Source organism: Coregonus lavaretus (genome assembly GCF_964263955.1).
Source record: "Coregonus lavaretus genome assembly, chromosome: 38".
Taxonomy (NCBI): Eukaryota; Metazoa; Chordata; class Actinopteri; order Salmoniformes; family Salmonidae; genus Coregonus; species Coregonus lavaretus.
In genome coordinates, this window is record NC_140025.1 from 6,973,849 (window position 1) to 6,992,545 (window position 18,697).

At 46.0% G+C, this 18,697-nt stretch overlaps 1 protein-coding gene across 1 annotated transcript in view; it reads left to right on the forward strand.

Annotated features, from left to right (window-relative positions):
- Positions 1-13,279: 13,279 nt before the first annotated feature.
- The window catches only part of LOC311112492 (signal transducer and activator of transcription 1-alpha/beta-like), a 28,980-nt gene continuing 23,562 nt past the window's right edge, over positions 13,280-18,697 (forward strand). The window contains exons 1-7 of the mRNA XM_084155626.1: positions 13,280-13,369; positions 17,118-17,245; positions 17,472-17,616; positions 17,856-17,951; positions 18,113-18,199; positions 18,336-18,414; positions 18,519-18,610. Of these exons, the coding sequence (XP_084011752.1) occupies positions 17,118-17,245; positions 17,472-17,616; positions 17,856-17,951; positions 18,113-18,199; positions 18,336-18,414; positions 18,519-18,610 (627 nt within the window). The 5' untranslated portion in view covers positions 13,280-13,369. The remainder of the gene's footprint in view (positions 13,370-17,117; positions 17,246-17,471; positions 17,617-17,855; positions 17,952-18,112; positions 18,200-18,335; positions 18,415-18,518; positions 18,611-18,697) is intronic.

The following is an 18,697-nucleotide window of genomic DNA, read 5'->3' on the forward strand; positions in this document are numbered from 1 at the left end:
AACACACAGCTGAAGCAGATATACTTGAATGAAAACAAACAAACTGATGACATCAGTATACACCTGTGGTACATTCAAAATAATTAGTTAATGTTGAAGTTGACCTGCACCTACACAGATGAACAATAAACACTCATACATACGAGGCTTCTTGTGCAACAGGGACTGGGGATACAAAGTCAAGTCAAATCCAATGAAAGCAACACTAAACACTTGAGATGAGTTATTCAATAACAATATCATATTCATTCATCAAATCACAAGTACGTTGCCTGAGTACTTTTAGTACAATAGTGTAGGGCTTGAGATTTTGAATGCAATGCCCTCTGTCATTACCAGATTTGTAGTTGCTGTCCCTCCCATAGTCAATGACACAAACATATATACACACAAACAGACTAGTTCTCACCAAAACAACCTGACTTTTCAAGTATACGCTTATACGTTTATTTTACACTTTTACACTCTAAACAGTTAAACAATCAATGTGCGTATCTGCATAAAAAGTGTTCCATTAGTTATGTGTAGGATAGTCTTAGTGTTCTGCTTTCATATAGGCCTATAATGACAACTATTTTATCTCTACCCAAAATAGGCTTTTGGGTGAGTATGGCAAGATTTAAAGTCCACCATTGTGGAGTTGTTCCGAACTAAAAACATTCATTAAAGTGTAATGCTCTGTCAATAACTGTCTATAACTGAAGATAAAATCCATGTAAAACCATATAGCTGACAAATAAGTAAACTTGTGTGATAAGACATGATAGTAACGCCATTGACCGTGCTGTATCCATGAAGTGATAAATCAATGTTTCGAAGGGTTTTATGTTTTGCCCTAAAATTTGAATTAGCATAGGTGGGAAACCTGTCTGTAAAGAGTACATGGCTGCTGGTTGAATTGTATTGTATTGCTCCTGAGAAACTGTGGGTTTTGTGCCATGGCTCCACACCTTCTGTAGGGCATTAGGCGGCTCACTTATGATATGTTCTCTTTTTTAAAGTTACCGACTTTACTTTATTATCAGGTGGAGCAAACGTACACAACAGCTTTGGCTGACACTTAAATAAATAAACCCCTTTCTACTCAAAATTTAAATAAGACTATAGAACAATCAAGAAAAAACAACTTTTGTCATTTTGAAGAAAAATTTGCAAAAATGTCTAGCTATCAAATAGCAAACCAGTAAAACAAAACTCACTCCACATAATGCCATACTTTCAATTCATATGAAGCTACTAGGCCTAAATCAAAAGACCAGAGGTCCTAAACCATAGATAGCCTGGTCCCAGATCTGTCTGGGCTGTATAGCCAACTGTATAGCCAGTGTCATATACAGCACAAACATATTTGTGACCAGGCTACCTAGATCTGTGAACATGTGGAAAAGTTTATATAACGTATTCTGCCTCATCAATATAGCCAAACTTAAGCCTAACTGCACAGCGTGTGGACTTTATCAATTTTCTTCAAAAGCTGTGCCAGTGAGAGAGTCACTTGATTTCACTACAGATAAATAGTATTTACACTGAATCCATCTACCTCAGATATTATCTTAATTTCAGGGATATACACACATTACATAAATGTGCTCGTTATCTTATGCATACGTTCAGGTTTTACACACTGTTGTACATAAAGAGAAATGTTTTGTGCACTTAAATGTAGAAAATACATTCCACATAGTGCCGACACACACAGAGGGAGAGTTGCGCAGTGAACAGTACGACATAAAAAAGGAAACAACCAAAAAAACAAAAAACATCTGGGTAAAAGTCAGTCAAAATATATTTTTTGGACACATTGTCGTCTTTGAAAATACAGAAATACAATACTTTTATACAAAATCAACAATACAGTATTATCAACAGTATACGTGACCTACCACTGACATGACAAAGGGACCACACACTTACAGTAAATCTTCCAGATAGTTAATGGGGCCATAGAAATAGAATGACTGGAAAGGACCAAGCCTCTCAGATCACATATATAATTTCAATGGGAACGTCCGTTCTAGTTATTTAATTTCTATGGATAAATAAGAGTATTAGTTGGCTCATTTTTTTATAATAGGCCGTCAATGTTCTTCTCCGATATCTCCTTCTCTTTGTCCTCAGTGGCGCCCCCTGGTGGACTGTACTTGTTATTGTAGTCCTGGAGCATGGTCACAACATCGTGGTGTCCAAAGTGCACTGCCTCTTCCATCGGTGTGTTACCCCACCTTGATGGAACAGACAAGAGACATGGTAAACACTGCTCTTAAATGGACACATTTTATATTAGCTAGGTTTTCATCTAATTGGCGAAAGATATTAATGCGAATATTCTCAAATCTGCAAAATAAAATACTTTTACCCCCCTGTGAAGTTCATCATAACTTATTTCACCTGTAGACTAATAAACTGCATGCTTTCCCAAGTCATAATGGGAGGACCACATAACATATCATTGTGTGACTCCAAGTTTACATCTATATGATGGTTATTATACAAATATTTGCACATAAAAGCGTTTCCACCACCATTTCTTGCATAATACATTTTAGAGACAAAAATATCCCATCTTGTCTAGCGTATTTTGTTTTGTCGACATTTGGAAAGTTTACCAACAAATTTGCTGTTTCCATCCAGCCTGTCGGGACATTTCTTATCCAACGTACTTTACTCACATAAAAAAGTTGGATGGAAAACTGGTTAATAAAGTGAGTGAAATCACTGCAACACTTAACAAAGAGCTGCAGTTAGTTTCAGAATGGGTGGCAAGGAATAAGTTAGTCCTAAATATTAAAAAAACTAAAAGCATTGTATTTGGGACAAATCATTCACTAAACCCTAAACCTCAACTAAATCTTGAAATGAATAATATGGAAATTTAGCAAGTTGAGGTGACTAAACTGCTTGGAGTAATCCTGATTGTAAACTGTCAGGGTCAAAACCTTTTGATACAACAGTAGCTAAGATGGGGAGAAGTCTGTCCATAATAAAGCGCTCCCTTGCCTTCTTAACAACATTATCAACAAGGCAGGTCATACAGGCCCTAGTTTTGTCGCACCTGGACTACATTTACATTTACGTCATTTAGCAGACGCTCTTATCCAGAGCGACTTACAGTTAGTGAGTGCATACATTTTGTATTAAAAAAAAATAATTATACTGGAATCGAACCCACAACCCTGCCGTTGCAAATGCCATGCTCTACCAACTGAGCTACATCCCTGCCGGCCATTCCCTCCCCTACCCTGGGCCAATTGTGCGCCGCCCCATGGGTCTCCCGGTCGCGGCCAGCTACGACAGAGCCTGGATACGAACCAGGATCTCTAGTGGCACAGCCTTAGACCACTGCGCCACTCGGGAGGACTCCTGTTCAGTTGTGTGGTCAGGTGCCACAAACATGGCAGCACGGTTGGCCCTTAAATGTACACGGAGAGCTAACATTAATGATATGCATGTCAATCTCTCATGGCTCAAAGTGGAGGAGAAATTGACTTCATCACTACTTGTTTTTGTAAGAAGTGTTGACAAGCTACAATCCCCAAGTCCAGAACAGACTATGGGAGGTGCACAGTACTACATAGAGCCATGACTACATGGAACTCTATTCCACATCAGGTAACTGATGCAAGCAGTAGAATCAGATTTTTAAAAAACGCATTAAAATACACCTTATGGAACAGCAGGGACTGTGAAGAGACACACGCATATGCACACAAACGCTAGCACACACGGGTCCCCGAGTGGCGCAGTGGTCTAAGGCACTGCAGCGCAGTGTAAGCTGTGTCACTAGAGATCCTGGTTCGAATCCAGGCTCTGTCGTAACCGGCCGCGACCGGGAGACCAATGGGGCGGCGCACAATTGGCCCAGCGTCGTCCAGGGTAGGGGAGGGAATGGCCGGCAGGGGTGTAGCTCAGTTGGTAGAGCATGGCGTTTGCAATGCCAGGGTTGTGGGTTTGATTCCCACGGGGGACCAGTATAAAAAAATTATAATGTATGCACTCACTAACTGTAAGTCGCTCTGGATAAGAGCGTCTGCTAAATGACTAAAATGTAAATGTACATTGTTGTATGGTGGTATTATACATTTTGTATTGTAGATATGTAGTGGTGTAATAATGTTATATGATGTACTGTTTTATCTTTTGTTTTATGTGTGATGTAAGTGTCTTAATGTGTTTGGAGTAGCTGCTGCCAAATACAAATACTCACCTGGAAGTAGAGGTCTAAAATGGAAGTCATGTCTGTCCCTTCTGGAAAGCACTAGAAAGAAACAACAGTGATTTGATTTGACAGTCAGACAATGCCTAGTAAATGTCTAAGTGATCTAGAAAAGGTACATTTGACTGATGTAAAGTGTGTGTGCTTGTTTCAGCTGTCACCAACCTTCTTCTCCTTCAGATAGTAGCCAATAGCAAAGTTCCGATCCCCAGACTCCCTCTCTGACTGGAATATGGGTGCAAAGAGAGTTGTGTTGTTAGTTAGCTGTTCTGTTTCAACTAAGTTCAATTCCAATTTGGTTCCAATTCTACTTCCCAAACCAGTAAAGCTATTTGTGTTGTTGACATAGCCACAGGAAGTAGTTAGGGGGTGGGGGTGGGGGCCGCGGCGGTGCAACATAATACTTTTGCAAGGCACTGTACACACTCACTCACACACAATACATCGAAACTCCCATACAAAACCCATACACATTCACTACATATGCACACATAGACATAACACACACGCATACCGAAACAACACAACACACAAACATTATTATCTATCCTGATGCCTAGTCACTTTACCCTGCCTTCATGTACATATCTACCTGAAATTACAATAAAATATGACTATAGGCCTAAAATATTTAGCTACATAAGGAACATATTGTAGCGACCCGCACAGACAGCTGTGTGTTATGTGTTAGGCTAGTAGATGGTTGTGTTGTACCTACCAGTACCCAGTGTTCGCGGGGTCCGACATGTCAATCAACCTGCTATCTGCCAATCACGGGAATGCCTGGAATGTTCTGATGCCGGGCATCCTGGCGGTTGGCGGTTGGCGGAGTGGCGTGGAGGGGGGTTGGGCAGGGGGATGGAGCATTGGAAGTTAAGACCAGGTTTAGCTTTTGTTCTCTCTCTTTTTTACGTCTGGGCTTCACGAGAGAAGGTCACGATTGGCTTGTGGGTTATCTTTCATTTATTTGTCGTGGGCTACGGCCAAACAGTAGCCTGTGTAAAGTTGGTTTAATAAACCGTCCATTCGTAAACTCAAGCCTCTGTCTGGACAGTTGTTCTTTTATGATCTAGTCAGGTCATTACATTGGTGTCAGAAGTAAAAACGTTGATAAAAGTTAGCCAGCTAGCTAGCTGACTTCTGTGGCTAGCTACCATAGGTGAGAACGGGGGTTGAAGATGCTTCGAGGGAATCCGAAAGTGAAGGTGGAGGTAGGGGACGATTATGGCCAAGGAGGTGCGTGTGCATGGACTTCGGGGGTTCTGGCTGAGGAGATCGCCAGGGCATCGGAGCCCAGAGGCCGCTTGAGGGAGGACGTTAGAGTGATGGCCGCTGAAGCGGGCATGAGTGCTTCGTCGACTGTGTTTCGAGCGGATTCTGGTGGGCGGACCGAAGGGGTGACGTCGACGCGGCAGGACGAGGAATCTGGGGCTCAGGATGTAAACAAACATGGCGGCGCCCAGTTCCCGGCTGCGTCCGTATCCGTTAAGACCCCGAAGTATTCCGGTAAGGCGGATTGGGAAGCTTTTCATGCTCAGTTTGAACTGTTAGCTCATTTTAGGGGGTGGTCGGATGAAGATAGGGCACTGCAGTTGGCGTTATGCCTCACGGATGAAGCTCTGGCCTGTTTGATATTGATTAGCCCCGAGGACAGACGTGATTATGGTGCTTTAGTGGGAGCACTGAGGAGGCGCTATGGACAGTGTGTACAGCCCGGGCTACTGCGCTCCGAACTGAGTAATAGACGCAGGCAGCCTGGGGAGCCTCTACGGGTGCTAGCTAATGACATTGAGAGCCTCTCTCGGCGGGCATATGCTCACATGCCCCCCTCCGTGCAGAGCGAGCTAGCACAGGACCAGTTCATACAGGCGCTCTCTCCTACGGAGCTGCGCATACAGACCCAGCTGGCTCATCCTGAGTCATTGCAGGTAGCCTTGGAGATGGCTTTGGAGAGGGAGCTGGTGTGGGCTGGGGCTTTGGTGGGGGTGCAGGGAGACAGACCCTCTGTGCGAGCTGGGGGGCAGAGCAGCCCGGAGCCGGAAAAGCCTGCATGGGTGGCTGAAATGACAGAACTCATTCGTGCTGTGTCGCTACAGGCGGCACGAAACACACACCCTGGTCCCAGGGTCTGCTGGGGTTGTGGCCAGCCAGGCCATCTGCGCCGAGATTGCCCCATGTCCCCCAGAGCTCAGGGAAACGGCTCGGGGTCCGCATAGACCGGGTAGTGCGGACCCCTGGCTTTCTATCCCAACCACCATCTTCTTCAGGAGGAGCCCACCGGCACAGACGGGGAAGCAAGGCTCCACTTCCCCCAGAAGCAGACGAGGGCAAGCGGATGGAGCCTGTTGTTGTGGTGGGCCGGACCTGTGTTGGGGACTTTTGTCATGTCCCTGTCACTGTGGAGGGGGTGCCCTGCTCCGCCCTGGTGGACACTGGGTCCACAGTAACCCTGGTGAGGCCAGATATTGTGCCAGGTTGGACTCAGTGTGAGCCTACAACTGTGCAGCTCCGCACAGTCACAGGTGAGCTGGCACCCATGAAAGGGAAGGGAATAATGACTCTGACAGTAGGGGGCAGGACTGTGCGTCATCCTGTGTGGGTGGCGGCTGTGCAGGACCCTTGTATCCTGGGGTTGGACTTTCTTAGGAGCACAGGCTGCCAGTTAGACCTAAATAGGGGCACACTGAGCTTCCAGGGAGGGCCGGAGGTCACCATGGCCCCTAATGTCACATTCACTCAACCCAACAAACCCTTTACTCCAACAGTTAAAGCAGCAGAGACTCATGGCTGCCCCCCCTCCCCCACATCTGGGTGTGACTTTTCCCCAGCCCCCCTGTCACCTACGGCGTTGTGTTACATTCCCCCAGCTACCTCCACGACACAGCCCTCTGTGAGCCCGGGCCGCTCCCCCCCAGCCCAGCTACCCCAGATGGGAGGGGAGAGGACACTGTCTGCAGTGAGGGAGATATGGGGGAGGAACTGTGTTGGTCTTGACCCCGAGCAGCAGGAACGGTTGAGGCAGTTGCTGTTTGAATTCAGAGACAGCTTTGCGCTGAGTGAGGAAGAGGTGGGTCAGACTCATCTGGTGCAGCATGAGATCGACACAGGTGATGCTCGACCTATCAAGATGCGTCCCCGCCGTATCCCGCTGGCACGCCAGGAGGCGGCAGACAAGGCTGTGTTGGAGATGCAGCGGGCAGACTTCATTGAGCCCTCAGACAGCCCCTGGGCGGCGCCAGTCGTCATGGTTCCGAAGAAGGGGGGCAAGCTGAGGTTCTGTGCGGACTACAGGCGGCTGAATGAGGTAACCAGGAAGGACTCATACCCCATACCACGTATCGATGAGTCGCTGGACCTGGTTAGGGGGTCCTCCTGGTTCTCCTCACTAGACCTCCGCAGTGGCTACTGGCAGGTGCCCCTCTCCCCAGAGGCCAGAGCCAAAACTGCGTTCTCCACTAACAGAGGACACTGGCAGTTCAAGGTCCTGTGCTTTGGCCTGTGCAACGCTCCAGCTACTTTTGAGCGTTTGATGGACAGGGTGCTGGATGGCATCCCCCGACAGCAGTGTCTGGTATACCTCGATGACATCCTGGCCCATGGCAGCTCCTTCCAGTCAGCCCTGGGGGCGCTACGGTGTGTGCTGGAGAGGGTGGCTGCCGCAGGTCTGAAGCTCCACCCCGAGAAGTGCCACTTCATGAGGAGAGAGGTGTCCTTCTTGGGCCACCGAGTAGGGAAGGAGGGGATCAGCACCATGGAGGACAAGGTAGTGGCTGTCAGAGACTGGCCCACCCCCACCGACCAGCGTCAGCTGAAGAGCTTCCTGGGCCTGGCCTCGTACTACAGGAGGTTTGTACGGGGCTTCTCAAGCGTTGCTGCTCCACTGAACCGCCTGCTGCCGAAGGACAAGGCTTTCACTTGGACAGTGGAGTGTGAGGAGGCGTTCAACACCCTCAAACGTGCACTGATCGAGGCCCCCGTGCTCGCCCCCCCTGACCTCACATTGCCCTTTATCCTGGACACAGACGCGAGCAATGTGGGCATGGGTGGGGTGCTGGCCCAGGTGGGGCCAGAGGGGGAGAGAGCGGTGGCGTACTTCAGCAAAACATTTGACAAACATGAGCGCCGCTACTGTGTCACCCGGCGGGAGCTCTTGGCTGTTGTGGCTTCCGTCAAACACTTCAAGTACTACCTGGGTGGTCTGCCCTTTACTGTAAGGACTGACCACTCTGCTCTCCAGTGGCTCATGTCTTTCAGAGAGCCAGAGGGGCAGGTGGCACGCTGGTTGGAGGAGCTTCAGCCGTATGACTTCACGGTGGTGCACAGGGCAGGGGCACGCCACTCCAACGCCGACGCCATGTCCCGTCGGCCCTGTACTGCAGATGGCTGCCGCCACTGTGAACGGAGAGAGCGACGGGAGAGAGAGCTGTGTGCAGAGGAGGGGGTCTGTGCCACAGTGTGTCGGGCGAGCGGGCCTGTCTGCTGTGAGCTGCAGACTGTCGACGTGGCTGAATGGGGGCAGCAGCAGGGACGGGACACAGACCTACAGCCAGTGCTACAGTGGGTAGAGGCGCAGGTGAGGCCACCATGGGAAGAGGTGACAGCGCTCTCACTCGCGACCAAAGGGTTGTGGTCAAAGTTTGAGTGACTGCGGCTGGCTGATGGCGTGTTACAGCGGGCATGGAAGGAGTCAGCTACGGGGGAGGAGAGGTGGCAGGTGGTGGTCCCAAAAGCATTGCGGGAGGCTGTGCTCCAGAGTACTCATGGGGGGGTGGGGACTGGACACTTTGGGGTCACAAAAACACTGCGCCGCCTCCGTCAGGGCTTTTACTGGGGGCAGCACAAGAGGGATGTGGAAGACTTTTGCCGCCGCTGTGACAACTGCACAGCGAGAAAGGGCCCCCCAAGCCGCTCTCATGCTCAGCTCCAACAGTTCCCAGTGGGGGATCCCATGGAGAGGGTGGGAGTGGATGTAGTTGGGCCGTTCCCCACCACAGACAGTGGAAACCGCTGGGTGCTCACGGCCATGGACTATTTCACAAAATGGCCCGAGGCCTATGCTCTGCCTGACCAGGAGGCAACATCCCCGCCCTGACAGCGGGGATGTTCAGCAGGTTTGGAGCTGCAGAGTCCATCCACAGCGACCAAGGCAGAAACTTTGAGTCCCGTGTGTTCGCCACCATGTGTGAGAGGCTGGGTATGCACAAGACCCGCACTACTCCTCTCCATCCTCAAAGTGATGGCCTTGTGGAGCGCTTCAACAAAACGCTTGGACAGCAGCTGGCCATCGTCTCTTCCAAACACCAGCGTGACTGGGACAAGCACCTGCCTATGGTCCTCATGGCATGCCGCTCCGCTGTCCAAGACTCCACCTCCTGCACGCCTGCCCTCCTCATGCTGGGGAGAGAGATCCGTACCCCTGCGGAGATGGCGTTTGGTCGGCCCCTGGATAGCCCTCATGTTTCCCCGGGGCCGGAGTATGCCCGGAGACTCCAGGACCGCCTGGAGACAGCCCACACCTTCGCCAGAGAGCAGCTGCTGAATGCAGGTGTGAGGCAGAAGAGGAACTATGATGTGCACACCCGGGGAAGGCACTTTGTGGCTGGGGAGCTGGTCTGGGTCTACAGGCCGCTAAGGAAAAAAGGCAGATGCCCCAAGTTGGACAGTCACTGGGTGGGACCCTGCAGTGTCCTGGAGAGGGTAGGGGAGGTTGTTTACCGGGTGCAGCTTCCTCCCAGGGGGAGAAAGGTGACACTGCACCGGGACAGGTTAGCCCCATATAGAGGGGCCTCTTCTCCCCAAACCCCAGGAACCCCCACAATTCCCCTCTCTGGCAATGACATTCTCCAGGCACCCACCCCCAGGTGCCGCAGACAAGGCTCCAGACAGCCCACTCCCCCTGTGTCACCGCGTGGTTCCCCAGAGCCACGGACTGTATTACCCGTTCCCGCTTCCTTGTCCCCCATGTCCTTGCCTTCATCCCCTGGTTCCCAATAGGGGCACTCTGCGGCCATCACAGCCACGCAGGCAAAGGAGACCTCCGGGTCGCTTCAGAGACTTTGTTTGTTCCCTCGGGGACGAGGGACTTTGTGGTGGGGGGGCTGTGTAGCGACCCGCACAGACAGCTGTGTGTTATGTGTTAGGCTAGTAGATGGTTGTGTTGTACCTACCAGTACCCAGTGTTCGCGGGGTCCGACATGTCAATCAACCTGCTATCTGCCAATCACGGGAATGCCTGGAATGTTCTGATGCCGGGCATCCTGGCGGTTGGCGGAGTGGCGTGGAGGGGGGTTGGGCAGGGGGATGGAGCATTGGAAGTTAAGACCAGGTTTAGCTTTTGTTCTCTCTCTTTTTTACGTCTGGGCTTCACGAGAGAAGGTCACGATTGGCTTGTGGGTTATCTTTCATTTATTTGGCGTGGGCTACGGCCAAACAGTAGCCTGTGTAAAGTTGGTTTAATAAACCGTCCATTCGTAAACTCAATCCTCTGTCTGGACAGTTGTTCTTTTATGATCTAGTCAGGTCATTACAATATCTTACATGTTTGGTTTCAATTCCACACCAGTGAATTTACGCACACACTTTTCTGGTTCCATGGCGCATGGCAGGCATAAACTACCCACTTTTGTATAAGCAAATAACTTAATTACTTACGTTTGGCCATGGTTATGATCGTTTCAGTGGTGGCACGCTCCTCATCCTCCACACGATGCTCATACTGGTCCATAAATTGTGTCAAGGGGGGCGCTTTCGGTAAGAGCTGCATGATCATATCTCGGCTGATGTTTGGAGCCTGCTCGAGCCTCAGAATGCTGAGAATTTGGGATCTGATGTTGTGAAGTCTCATTAGTCTGCTCTGTTCTCTGAATTCGCAGGTTGAGCATTGCTCTCCTTCTCCCTCCACTGTTGTTACGTTGGCTTGGCGCCTCGTGGTTTCATTTATCCCCATGGTGCCAAGTGCAGCTAAGAGTGTCAGGTAAAGCATAAATTGCATCCTGTCACTTGTCTTTTTAATCCCACTTTGTACAGAATAGCCTATCCCCGGCCTATATAACACAGTGACAAGTATTTTAATGAATATTTTTTAAAAATAATCTCCCCATCTCCCTTTTAGGATTCTGATTGGCTGCATTAGAGATGAATGTTTTGTTTCAGTTTTAAAGAGATAGACAGCTTTAACATGCGCCAATTACTGGAAGCATGTACCATCTGTTGCTACGTTTCCATCCAATTGGCGACAGATTTTCATGCGAATATTCTAGAATCCACATAAAGGAAATATTACATTTCTCCACAAGTGGTGTGTTTCCACCTAAATGACTTGCTGTGGATACAAATCAGTGCCTGATGACATAGTGCACACTAAATGTAGGCCTACTTTTTCACGTACGTTTTTTATGTACCGAATAAAAATCTAAAGTCCATTGTGTTTCCATCGCATTTTCAACTCTACCAAAATTTTGTCAGAAAAACTGTTGCATTAAATAGCAAATGTGCCTACTCAGGTCTTGGCCCGTGAGCTCTAGCCAATCGCCCGCAGATAAAGTGCGGGTAGGCTAGTCTACATTATATTATTATGGATAAGAGCAGAATATTTGTATTTTGTCAAATGGCAGTCAAGCATTGATCATCATGTCACCAGAATAAGACCGTGCACTTTAACCACCCTGTGAAGTTTATCATAACTTATTCCATCTGTAGCCTAATAAACTGCATGGTTTCCAGAGTAATAGTGGGAGGACCATCACACACCATATCATCGCGTGACTCCAAGTTTACTTTAATATGATGGTTATTATATCAACATTTGCACATAAAGGCGTTTCCACCGCCATTTATCGCATAATTAATTTGACTGACACAAAAAGATCCCACCATGCGATCGAACAAATTATGTCGGGATTTATACAATTGTCCCGAAACTTCCTGTTTCCATCATAGCTGTCATGTTTTTTTTTTTTTTTTTTTTTTTATGCATACAAACTGTGGATGGAAAAGTGGTTCGTATGGGTGTTTACTGTGGTATGATGCAGCGTTCATGTATTAGCCGGAACTTGGAACATCGGAAGTTGTAGTTATACACGTGCCATCTTCAATCAGTTAGCAAGTCAGACATTTCCTATTTTCCTAGTTCGGACTAGCATGTGATGCGTCATAAAACCTGCGAAATTCCTGAGGAAATTCCCAGATCAAATCCTAAACACCTTGCTCCCTCAGAACAACAGATCTATACGTGCTTTATTTCAAAGGGATATTGTATCTATTCCTTATGTCACAACTTACTGGAATACATTTGTCAATAATATCTGTTGGAAAAAAGTCTGGTTATTACCACACAAATACCTGCTTGTTAACAATGTCAAAGAGGTCTCTTTCAGAATGATCCATAAGTATTACCCTGCGAATCATTTCCTGAAGAAACTCAAAAAAGACATTAACATTAACTGTACTTTTTGTGTTGAGACATTTACATTTACATTTTAGTCATTTAGCAGACGCTCTTATCCAGAGCGACTTACAGCATCCAGAAACAGTTTTGCATTTATTTTTGCATTGTCTACATGTAAAGAAATTATGGCAAGATATTTATAGTTTTATAATTGTTAATATTCTTGGCTTTTGTTTTTTATGGGAAAATATGCTTCTCGGTTTCCTTAACTATAATAAGGATAAAGAAAAACAAATGTACCTCATAAATCTAATTGTGCTAATGTAAAAATGTCATATTCATAAATGTAAATTCACTAATAAATTCCATGTTTTCTATAAGGAATTCGAGCAGTACATTAAGACCAATCTACATTCTTCCAATAAGAAAGCAATCAATACATGTACTTTAACTGTACTTTTTGTGTTGAGCATATATTTTAAGGTCTTTGTATAATCTGTAATTTGTTGTACCCCCTAGCATATGTTATCATTGTCTGTTTGTATATTTATTGTCTCTGGATAAGAGCGTCTGCTAAATGACATAAATATAAATGTAAATGTAATGTGCAATAAAACAATAAAATAAAATAAACTTTCCGTAACACCGATTGGATAATACTTATTTCCGCATGCCTCTTCCGAACTGTTGCGTTTGCTTTTTTGTAGCCTACTGTCTGTACATTTTAACGTAGAAGTCTGTTCTCTGTGATTTAGTTTCTCTCGTCAAAGGTAAGGCAATATTTTATTTATAACAGTGGTGATACAGCCTTTATACCAACACCTCAGAAAGGAGAAGGAAATTCACTTTAAACTTCATGCAGATTAATGACGTGACGCATGAAACATGTCTCGACTGGGCTATGGAAACATGAAATGCTGGTAACATTTGATAAATGCCGACAGACAATTGTTTCGTTCGACATGGTGGGATCTTCTTTTGTGAGTCAAATTAATTATGCGAGAAATCGCGGTGGAACCGCCTTTATGCGGAAATAGGCTATTGATATAGTTAATAACCATCATAACGAAGTAAATTTGGAGGCACGCCATCATGATATGTTGTATGGTCCTCCCACTACGATTCGGGAAAGCATAGTTTATTAGGCTACAGTTAAAATCAATTATGATGAACATCACAGGGTGAGGGTGTGAATGTGCAAGGTGATGAACTTGATGATCCCTTCCAATGAATATCGAGAGTCTTATTCTGGTGACATGATTATCGATGCCATGGCTGCTGTTTGACAAATAAAAATAATATCGCTCTTATCCATAATAATCTCTTAATGTTGGTAGCCTACCCGCACTGTATCTGCGAGCGGTTGGCTAGAGCGCATGTGCCAAAACCAAAGTGGGCACATTTGCTATTTAACGCTAACGCAACAGTTTTTGTGACAAAACCATAGTTGTGTTCGAATACTATACTAACCGTACTATTTGTGACGTAAATTGAGTATATAGTATGCTTATTGGTCATAGTATGGATATAGTAAGTATGCCAAAAGTTCCCGAATGTCCTACTGGTAGTACTGTTGGAAAAAATAGGAAGCATACCAGCAGTGGACACTATTTCCGTATTTTAGGGCCCATAATGCAATTCTTCTGGAAATGGGCGTGGCTTCACGTCGTTGAGCAATGTAATGACTTTTCAAATAAGTTACCTTACACATAATGTTGGCTGACAATTTGTTATCTACGCTATCCTTACGAACCACATAGCATATCATTACAGCAGGTAATATGTTAGCTAGCTACCTAACGTTAGTTGGCTACTAATACATCAAACTTGCCAGCATGTTAACTAGCGATATGCTATTTAACTAACTACCCAACGTTGATTGACTTCATTATTCCCGTCATTCTTAGTTTAGCTAAGTGGTATAGTCGTTGTGCGTTCTCAATGGACATTCGGGTGCTTTCGTAAATTCGCTCTGGCTATCTACTCCGCTTTCAGAGCACTCTCGTCTGAGTGTACCACAGCGCAGAATAATTGATGAATTTACGAGCGCTCAACACCGGTTGAATATGGCCGGTGTCAGTAAACGTCGGCAAAAAAGCGTAATGAAATTGTTGCCAGCAGCGCAGTTACAGTCACCAACGCTCTGGATAACATGAAAACTGCCGAACCAGCTCTGCTAGGGCGAGGAAAATAGTCAGAGTGAGGTGTTCTCTCATTTGTATCTGGAAGTAGCTAGCCAACGTTAGCTTGGGTGCTTGACTGACGTTGTAAGGACAGAACGCTCGAATCAACCCTACTCCTCCGCCCGAGCGTCAAGTGTGCGCTCCGAGAACGAAACGCTCTGAATTTACAAACGGACAATCTGACAACGCTCTGAATTTACAAACGCCCTGAGCGCACTCTGGCACTCCAGATTGAAGTTAAGAACACAATCGTAACATTTCTAGCTAGTAACTAACAAGCTAGCAAGAGGTTGCATAGCAACAGCATCAACTTCCGGTAGACAGTCGAAAAGGATACCGTTCGTTTACAGTATACTAAAATGAACTAATAGTATATAAACTCGGCAAAAAAAGAAACGTCCTCTCACTGCCAACTGCGTTTATTTTCAGCAAACTTAACATGTGAAAATATTTGTATGAACATAACAAGATTCAACAACTGAGACATAAACTGAACAAGTTCCACAGACATGTGACTAACAGAAATTGAATAATGTGTCCCTGAAAAAAAGGGGGGGTCAAAATCAAAAGTAACAGTCAGTATCTGGTGTGGCCACCAGCTGCATTAAGTACTGCAGTGCATCTCCTCCTCATGGACTGCACCAGATTTGCCAGTTCTTGCAGTGAGATGTTACCATGTCCACCAAGGCACCTGCAAGTTCCCAGACATTTCTGGGGGGAATAGCCCTAGCCCTCACCCTCCGATCCAACAGGTCCCAGACGTGCTCAATGGGATTGCGATCCGGGCTCTTCGCTGGCCATGGCAGAACACTGACATTCCTGTCTTGCAGGAAATCACGCACAGAACGAGGAGTATAGCTGGTGGCATTGTCATGCTGGAGGGTCATGTCAGGATGAGCCTGCAGGAAGGGTACCACATGAGGGAGGAGGATGTCTTCCCTGTAACGCACAGCGTTGAGATTGCCTGCAATGACAACAAGCTCAGTCCGATGATGCTGTGACACACCGCCTCAGACCATGACAGACCCTCCACCTCCAAATCGATCCCGCTCCAGAGTACAGGCCTCGTTGTAACGCTCATTCCTTCGACGATAAACGCGAATCCGACCATCACCCCTGGTGAGACAAAACCGCGACTGGTCAGTGAAGAGCACTTTTTGCCAGTCCTGTCTGGTCCAGTGACGGTGGGTTTGTGCCCATAGGCGACATTGTTTCCGGTGATGTCTGGTGAGGACCTGCCTTACAACAGTCCTACAAGCCCTCAGTCCAGCCTCTCTCAGCCTATTGCGGACAGTCTGAGCACTGATGGAGGGATTGTGCGTTCCTGGTGTAACTCGGGCAGTTATTGTTGCCATCCTGTACCTGTCCCGCAGGTGTGATGTTCGGATGTACCGATCCTGTGCATGTGTAGTTACACGTGGTCTGCCAATGCGAGGACGATCAGCTGTACGTCCTGTCTCCCTGTAGCGCTGTTTTAGGCGTCTCACAGTACGGACATTCCAATTTATTGCCATGGCCACATCTGCAGTCCTCATGCCTCCTTGCAGCATTCCTATGGCACGTTTACGCAGATGAGCAGGGACCCTGGGCATCTTTCTTTTGGTTTTTTTCAGAGTCAGTAGAAAGGCCTCTTTAGTGTCCTAAGTTTTCATAACTGTGACCTTAATTGCCTACCGTCTGTAAGCTGTTAGTGTCTTAACGACTGTTCCACAGGTGCATGTTCATTAATTGTTTATGGTTCATTGAACAAGCATGGGAAACAGTGTTTAAACCCTTTACAATGAAGACCTGTGAAGTTATTTGGATTTTTACGAATTATCTTTGAAAGACAGGGTCCTGAAAAGGGGACGTTTCTTTTTTTGCTGAGTTTAGTATGTAGTATACAGTATGCTATTATGGGTATTCGAACACAGCTCATCAGTAGAGTTGAAAATGCGATGGAAACCCATTTAATTTGTATTTTTCATTCGGTACATGGGAATTAAATGGTAAAAGTTATTTTTATGTACCCTACGTCATACGCACAGCCTTTTATCCGCAAAAAGTCCGTTTGTTGGAAACACATCCCTGAGGGGAAATGCGTATATTGTTTTATGCAGATTTTAGAACATTTGCATGAAAATCTGTCGCAAATTGAATGGAAACCTAGCTACTGTTTGGAAATGGGGCAGAACCGTTGTGTTGAGATAGGGGTAATGGGGCAGGGAGGACAACAAGCTGATACATGCCAGGCATATGAAGGTGAATTATATTATCCATGTTGTAGCCATGTAATTGTTTCAATAATAGACATACATTTTCATAATACGTTTACTGTTATTGTTCACTGGTCTAGATGGCCCAGTGGGGCCAGCTGAAACTACTGGATCCTAAATACCAGGAGCAGGTCCAACAGCTCTATGATGACTCCTTCCCCATGGACATCAGACAGTGCCTCAGCAAGTGGATTGAGAGCATCGACTGGTAAGCAAGCAGGGATGAAGACTGCAGGGAGGCTGCTGTAAAATGGATTTACAAAGATCTATTCTATTTGACCAGTATTCTACACTACTCTTTTCAATTATATCTGTATTTTATTGTATTTCATCTCTTTCATCCAATCTTAATTCCCGTGTAAATCCATATCTATGTAGAGATAATGTTGCTGTTCTGATACTGATATACAGTATGTCAATGATCCAATCCATAGGGATTATGTGGCTGTTGAGGAATCCCTGGCCACTGTCCGCTTCCACGATCTCCTAGCCCAGCTTGATGACCAACACAGCCGCTTCGCCCTGGAGAAAAACCTCCTGCGACAACACAACATCCGCAAGTTCAAGAGAAACCTCCAGGTTTAGTATGAGCTCAGTCACATCTTTTCAGTACAGACCTTACTGCCAGTGGCCTTCCATACTTTATTGCTTGTATGTTACAGGAATGATCAATTAGAAGTTATACCTCTTGCTGCTAATTTCCCCTTTTAACTCCTGAAATATATTGATTTTGAATGAGTTGTTGATGTGGAATTCATGACCCCACTCTCAGTAAATGTTTTTTTGGGTTTGTAGTAATAAAGTACACACTTTCACAGGACCGCTTTCAGGAGGACCCTGTTCACATGGCCATGATCATCTCCAGAAACCTGAAGGAGGAGCAGAGGATTCTGGCTGCTGCCAAAAGCATAGAGGTGCCCTACATTGACTTGTATTGACATACATTGTAATTCATAAAATCACCACACGTCTTTCTCTATCCATGCTGTCAGATATTGTAGATGATCCATAACTGTATATTGGAGCGTTTACATGCTTTAACTGTGCAGTTAAATGAACAGTATTTTGTTCTCAGACCGACAGAGAAAACACACAGACTAGCATGGTTCTGGATAAACAAAAGCTGGACAACAAAGTCAAAGACATGAAAAACAAGGTTCAGGTGAGTTATCATTTCCATCATATACTATATGTTGATTGTTTCCTGGTGGAACAAGTCCATCAGTGATTTGCAGTACATGTTCATGCATGTCAGGTTTGTCATCTATCTGATCCAACACGTTTATCTCACTTGCTAGGAAGCGGATCAGAATATAAAGTCTCTGGAATACCTTCAAGACGAGCATGACTTTAAGCTAAATACTCTTAAGAACAGAGGTGAGGTGTTTTATTCTCAATCTGTAATAGATCATCATCTATTTACAGGAATCTGTGTTTCAAGTATAGTCAGTAAGTGAATGTTTTTCCTTCTCTCACTTTAGAACATGAAATTAACGGGCTGACACCGAAACAGCTGGAACATGAGAAGCTGCTGATTGTAGAGATGTGTTTCAAGCTGAAGTTCAAGAGAGGGGTAAGAGGGGTCATGAGGGGTCATGATGAGGCTAAACAGTGACATTCGACTATGACTTTGTACTGTGAAAAATAAAATGCAATGACA